Here is a 7,650-nt window from a genome sequence, read left to right as displayed (position 1 = left end):
TGAAAATTTTTTTTAAAAGAATTTAAAAAGTCAGGATAAGGAATGAAGATAGTTGCCAGAATCTAGAGAAGAGACGATAGTGGTTTGGATTAGGGTAGAGATTGTGGAAGCTTTTTAAAAGTGCGAGGACAGTTAACATGTAATTTGCTTTCAAACTTACCAGTTTGGGTGATAAGTTAGGTACCAGGATGAGAGAGATAACGGTGCCAAAGATAAATGCCATATCTCCTACATAAGAAACTGGGATATCAACAGTGCTACTCACTAAGATATGAAAAAGGAGGAACATTCTTTTCCTCGTTCTGACATCCACAAAATAATTACATTTCATAGGTGAATTTGCTGACCAAGTAAAAGAGTGTGTTCACTATATCAAGCCAAAAGATTTGTACAGAATCGGAGGGTCACATCACTTTAGAACCAGATCTATTCCAAACTTCCAAACTTAAATGTGAGAAATTTCAGAACTTGACTTTAAGAGTAACCTTGCCAAGCTCACCTAGATAAAAATATAATATTAAACATAAATTTAGATCCATAAAAGGATCTAAAACAAAGACCAGATTACTTGGCTCTAATATTTACTTTTACCCATTATTTTTAAGTATTAACATAAAGTATTTCCCTTTTTAAATTCCGCATTTAATTATATAGATTGTATTGACAGATTTCTTCTCCTCCTCCTTCTCTTCTTCTTATTCCTCCTGCTCCTCTTCCTCTTCATCCCCATCCTCCTTCACCTCCTTCTATTCTTCTCATTCTAGGACTTGGTCACTAAAGGACTATGGACAAAAGCAATTACACTTCTCTACACGGTTTTGTTCTGCTTGGTTTCTCTGGCCATCCCAAACTGGAGATGGTCCTATCAGGAGTTGTCACTATCTTCTACTTCATTACATGGGTGGGTAATACAGCCATCATCCTTGCATCTCTCCTGGATCCCCATCTGCACACGCCAATGTATTTTTTCCTCAGGAATTTATCTTTCCTGGACCTATGCTTCACGACTAGCATCATCCCTCAAATGCTGGTTAACTTGTGGGGACCTGACAAGACCATCAGCTATGTGGGCTGTGTCACTCAACTCTACGTTTATATGTGGTTGGGGTCCACTGAGTGCCTCCTCCTTGCTGTTATGTCCTATGATCGTTTCATAGCTATCTGTAAGCCCTTGCATTATTTGGTAATCATGAACCCACATCTCTGTCTCAAGATGGCAATCACAGTCTGGAGCATTAGTTTGGCCAATTCTGTAGTACTATGTACACTCACCCTGAATTTGCCTCGATGTGGAAACAACCTTCTGGACCATTTCTTGTGTGAGTTGCCAGCTATGGTCAAAATAGCTTGTATAGACACCACAACAGTTGAAATGTCTGTTTTTGCTTTAGGCATTGTCATTGTCCTTACACCCCTCAGCCTTATTCTTATATCCTATGGCTACATCGCCAAAGCTGTGCTGAGAATAAAGTCAAAAGCAGGCCAGCACAAAGCAATTAATACCTGTGGATCTCATCTCACTGTTGTGTCCATCTTCTATGGAACTATTATCTACATGTACCTACAACCAGGCAACAGTGCCTCCCAAGACCAGGGCAAGTTCCTCACCTTCTTTTACACAATCATCACTCCAAGTCTCAACCCTCTCATTTATACCCTACGGAATAAGGACATGAAGAATTCACTGAGGAAGCTGGTGAGAGTTGACCATGAATCTACAAAATTGAAGAGGAACCAGGTGTCATAGCAAAATATTAGCCTGGATAAGGCAACGAAATATGTTTTCTAATTGTCTTTATTTTTTTCATTCAGATGTAATTGACACAGTGTTATATTAGTTTCAGGTGTACAATATAATGATCCAATGTTCAACCTGATAAGGGTACTCTATATCCCCTTTATCTATATCACCCATCAATGTCCCTCCTCCCCACTGGCAACCACTTGTTTGTTCTCTATGTTTAAGTGTCTGTTTTTTTGTTTGTCTCTTTTTTGTTGTTCATTTGTTTTGTTTCTTCAATTTCACATATGAGTGAACTTATATGGTATTTGTCTTTCCTGCCTGACTTAGTTCACTTAGCATTACTCCCTCTAGATCTATCCACGTTTTCACCAATGACAAGGTTCTGTTCTTTTTATGGCTGAGTAATATTCCATTGTGTGTATACATACACCATATTTTCTTTATCTATTCATCTATAAATGGTCACTCATGTTGCTTCTATATTTTGGCTATTATAAGTAAGGCTGCAATAATTGTAAGGGTGCATATATCTTTTCAAGTTAGTTTTTATGCCTGTTTGCTTTCTTTGGGTAACCCAGCAGTGGAATTACTGGATCATATGGCAATTCTGTTTTTAACCTTTCAAGGAAACTCCATACTCTTTTCCACAATAATGCACCAATTTGTATCTCAACCACTGGTGCAAGAAAATAGTAATTTTTTTTATATCAGCCATAGATACATTTCTCTAAATATATCTCCTCGGACAAGGGAAACAAAGGAAAAATTAAACTATTAGGACTACACCAAAATAAAAAGGTTTTGCACAGGAAGGAAAACACCCACAAACAAAAACTCAGCCTACTGAATGGGAGAAGATGTTTGCAAATGACATACCCAAAAAGGGGCTCATATCCAAAATATATAAAGAACTTATACAACTCAACACCAAAAAAACCAAAAAATCCAATTTCAAAAATGGGTGAAGGATCTGAATATTTTTCCAAAGAAGATACAGATGGTCAATGAGTACAAGAAAGGATGCTAAAGATTACTAATCATCAGGGAAATGCAAATTAAAATACCCATAAGATATCACTTTTCATCTGTCAGAATGGCTAAAATCAAAAACAGAAGAAATAACAAGTGTTGGCAAGGATGTGGAGGAAAAGAAACCTTCGTGCACTATTGGTGTGAATCTGTCTTTAATTTCTAGTGAAGTAACCAATCCCTAGACCATAGACATAATTAATAGAATAGTTGCTGTATATGAACATTCTGTGAATGCAATACTTAGCTCTATTATGACTCTAAACATTGGCATAAATTCAGAGAAAATAGTCAATAGGAATTTGTAATTTTGTTTGTAATATAAAAAACACAAAGGGGATGTAAACATAAACCTGAATGCATTTAATTCATTCTAAAATCCCACAGAAACTGTTTTGATATCTAGTTTTGTATTTTCTATGCTAATGCTTGGATCTTCAGAAATATAGACTTGAATGAATGGATACATATACAATATGGTTTGTATATTAAATAATAACAAATATTGATCTTGTACATTAAATCTCTTGTGATGCCATACATTTATCAATATCATGAGTAAAGGATCTTTGTTATTTAAGTTATTTCTTCATTAATATTATACAAGGAAGTGAGAAGACATAAATTAGAGGGATTAAAAGGTGATAAAATAGTCTTATTCATTATGTATTCGTTCATGAAACATTTATTCCATGACTGTCTCAACCTCAATGGAAAAAATAATACAATTCCTTCGACATTAGTTAGGATTTGGCTTTGATCTTTCTATAGATCTTGGAATTTATGGAAATATTGAGAAATGTAGATTTGTATATTTTTATGTAGTGGAATTTCTTTTTGTTTCTTTTATCGTTGTTCTTTTTTTGTTTTTTGTTTTGTTTTGTTTTTATATTCCCAAAATGCCTTTATTTTTTTCCTAGGATACATAATTTTATCTATTACAAAGAATCTTTTTTTATTATGTTCAGTTACCCACTGTATAGTACATCATTAGCTTTTTATGTAGTGTTCAATGATTCATTAGTTACGTATAACACCCAGTGCTCATCACAGCACGTGCCTTCCTCAATACCCATCACCCTGTTACCCCATCCCCCTGCCCCCGCCCCTCTTGAACCCTCAGATTGTTTCCTGGGGTCCATAGTCTCTCATGGTTCATCTCCCTCTCTGATTTCTCCCTCTTTGGATTTCCCTCTCTTCCCCTACGGTCCTCTGAGCTATTGCTTATGTTCCACATATGAATGAAACCATATGATAATTGTCTTTCTCTGCGTGACTACTTCACTTAACATAATCCCCTCCAGTTCCATCTATGTTGATGCAAATAGTGGGTATTCATCCTTCCTGAGGGCTGAGTAATATTCCATTGTATATATGGACCACATCTTCTTTATCCATTCATCTGTTGAAGGGCATCTTGGCTCCTTCCATACTTTGGCTATTGTGGACATCACTGCTGTGAACCATTGGGGTGCATGTGCCCCTTCTTTTCACTACATGTGTATCTTTGGTGTAAATACCTAGTAGTGCAATTGCTGGGTCATAGGGTAGCTCTATTTTTAACTTTTTGAGGAACCTCCATAGTGTTTTCCAGAGTAGCTGTACCAGCTAGCATTCCCACCAACAGTGTAAGAGTGTTCCCCTTTCTCTACATCCTAGCCAATATTTGTTGTTCCTCTTTTGTTAATTTTTGCCATTCTAACTGGTGTGGGCTGGTATCTCATTGTGGTTTTGATTTGTATTTCCCTGATGGCTAGTGATATTGTACATATTTCATGTGTCTGTTAGGCATTTGTATGTCTTCTTTGTAGAAGTGTCTGTTCATGTCTTCTGCCCATTTATTGACTGGATTGTTTGCTTTTTGGAGTATTGAGTTTGAGAAGTTCTTTATAGATCTTGGATACCAGCCCTTTATCTGTAATGTATTTCCAAATATCTTCTCCAATTCCATGGGTTGCCTCTTGGTTAGTTAACTGTTTTCTTTGCTGTGCAAAAGTTTTTATATTGCTTTCTGGCTTGCCAGGTCTCTGTGGACAGGTCTGATGTTATTTTGATGTTCCTCTCTCCATACGTAAAAAATTTCTTCCTCCTAACTAATCTGATGATAGTTTCCTTGGCTGTAGGATTTGCAAGTTTCATTATTATAAGTCGGGGTGTTGGTCTATTGTTATTAATCTTGGGAGGGGTCCTCTCTGCCTCTTCCATATAAATACTTGTTTCCTTCCCCAGATTAGGGAAGTTCTCAGCTATGATTTGTTCAATTATACCTTCTAGTCCTCTCTAAAATACCATTGGCAGTTTTCAAAGAGCTGGAACAAATAATCCTAAAATTTGTGTGGAACCAGAAAACTACACAGATTGCCAAGGGAATGTTGAAAAAGATAAACAAAGCTGGGGGCATCACGTTGCCTGATTTCAAGCTATATTACAAAGGAGTGATCACCAAGACAGCATGGTACTGGAAGTAAAAAAGACACAAAGACCAATGGAACAGAATAGAGAGCCCAGATATGGACCCTCAACTCTATGGTCAACCAATCTTTGAGAAATCAGAAAAAATAATCCAGTACTGGGAAAATTGGACGGCCATATACAGAAGAATGAAACCCGACCATTCTCTTACACCATACACAAAGATAAACTCACAATGGATGAAAGACCTCAATGTGAGAGAGGAATCAATAAAATCCTAGATGAGAACATAGGCAGTAACCTCTTCGACATAGGCCACAGCAACTTCTTTCAAGACACGTCTCCAAAGGCAAGGGAAACAAAAGTGAAAGTGAACTTTTGGGACTTCATCAAGATAAAAAGCTTCTGCAGAGCAAAGGAAACAGTCAACAAAACAAAGAGGCAACCCACAGAATGGGAGAAGATATTTGCAAATGACACTTACAGACAAAGGGCTGATATCCAAGATCTATAAAGAACTTCTCAAACTTAACACCCAAAAAACAAATAATCAAGTCAAAAAATGGGCAGAAGGATGTGAGGAGAAACGATGGCACAGGAGTAGGGGACCCTATTTGAACTGGTCCCCGGAATTGACCTGGATATCTACCAGACCATTCTGAGCACCCATGAAATCAGCCTGAGATGTAGAAAGATAGATCTGGATCTCTGCAAACAGAATATCACAGATGGTTGGTTTCAAGGAACCGGAGCAGAAGGAAACCTGGCTGTGGGGATCCTACACCACTGGTGAGCAATAGCTTCCCGCGCTTGAGACGGGACATAGGCTTGCAGACCGGTAGCGGGGGGGAAAGGACTTTACGGCACCACCCGGGACAGAAACCCAGAGCGGCAGGGTCCCACATGTGAACTGGGTGTGGCTGGCAGTTTTAGAAGCACAAAGGGCAGAGACGTGCCCCATCCTGGGGGCAGGACTAGGGGCGCTGCGGAGGGGCACACAACCCAGGATGCTGCACTTTATAACAGCACCTACAGAAACGGGGATAGTGTGGCCTGGAGAGCTCACTGAAGAACAGACTGTGATCTCTCTGCTCTGAGGCAGAGGGTTGGAAATGGTCTCTTCTGCTCAGACTCTCGGAAGAGACATGGAAAGCCACCAGAGAACAAATGCCCCAAACACTGGTTCCCACTGAGCTCATCCCCCACCACAGAGGGGCAGGGCAACTCTGCCCAAACAGGATTGCCTGAGTTACACTGAGGCAGGTCCTTCCCCCAGAGGACAGGCTGGGAGAACAAAAGGCCAGCAACCCTAAAGTACCTAGAAAACAGCTGCATCTTGCTTGCCTTCTGTCAATAATTTGGACTCTATACATTCCCTCATCCACCCATCAACAGAATGACTAGGAGGAGGAACATCCAAAATAGAAAAACTCAGAGATTATGACTTACACTGCAGATTTACAAATGGATGCAGATAAAACCAAGATGTCGGAGATGGAATTCAGGCTAGCAATTGTGAAGACAATGGCTAGAATGGAGAAATCAATTAATGGCAACATAGGGTCTCTAACAGCAGAAATGAAAGGTGAATTGGCAGAACTTAAAAATGCTATCAATGAGATCCAATCTAATCTGGATAATCTAACACATAGGGTAAGTGAGGCAGAAGAATGAATCAGTGACCTGGAAGACAAATTAATAGATAAAAAGGGAAAAGAGGAGGCCACGGAAAAACAACTCAGAATCCATGAAAATAGAATCAGAGAAATAAGTGACACCATGAAGCATTCCAATGTCAGAATTATTGGAATCCCAGAGGGAGTGGAGAGAGAGAGAGGACTAGAAGATATATTTGAGCAAATCGTAGCTGAGAACTTCCTTAATCTGGGGAATGAAACAAACATTCATGTCCTAGAGGCAGAGAGGACTGCTCCCAGATCAAGGAAAACACGCCAACACCCCGGCATGTAATAGTAAAACTCGCAAATATTAGAACAAAGGAAATCATCTTAAGGGCAGTTAGGGGGAAGAGATCCCTTACATACAGAGGGAGGAACATCAGAATAACGTCAGACCTATCCACAGACCTAGCAAGCCAGAAAGGCCTGGCAAGACATATTCAGGGTACTAAACAAGAATAACATGCAGCCAAGAGTTCTTTAGCCGGCGAGGCTGTCATTTAGAATGGATGGAGAGATGCAGAGCGTCCAAGACTGGCAGAAATTGAAAGAATATGTGACCACTAAGCCGGCCCTGCAAGAAATATTAAGGGGGGTTCTAAAAAAGAGAAAGATACCAAGACTGAACTACAACAGAAATTTACAGGGACAATCTATAAAAACAACACCTTCACAGGCAACATGATGACAATTAATTCATATCTTTCAATAATCACTCTCAACGTGAATGGCCTAAACTCTCCCATAAAACGGCACAGGGTTGCAGATTGGATAAAAAGACAGGAC

General features: G+C 39.1%; 1 protein-coding gene across 1 annotated transcript; it reads left to right on the top strand.

The window, feature by feature from the left end:
* Nucleotides 1-780: 780 nt before the first annotated feature.
* LOC123842487 (olfactory receptor 2W1) lies at nucleotides 781-1,747 on the top strand. The gene has a single exon (XM_045871795.2). It carries the CDS (start codon nucleotides 785-787, stop codon nucleotides 1,745-1,747), a length of 963 nt encoding a protein of 320 aa, XP_045727751.2. The 5' UTR covers nucleotides 781-784.
* The last annotated feature ends 5,903 nt before the right edge of the window (nucleotides 1,748-7,650 follow it).

Source organism: Mirounga angustirostris, unplaced genomic scaffold (genome assembly GCF_029215605.1).
Source record: "Mirounga angustirostris isolate CCGP_5_RB_7025 unplaced genomic scaffold, mMirAng1.0.hap1 SCAF_466, whole genome shotgun sequence".
Lineage (NCBI taxonomy): Eukaryota > Metazoa > Chordata > Mammalia > Carnivora > Phocidae > Mirounga > Mirounga angustirostris.
Note: the sequence above shows the minus strand (reverse complement) of the source record. Positions and strands in the feature narration are given on the sequence as shown.

What these genes read in the sequence shown, in the direction of transcription:
- LOC123842487 (XM_045871795.2), top strand. Translation starts at nt 785, where the DNA reads ATGGACAAAAGCAATTACACTTCTCTACACGGTTTTGTTCTGCTTGGT.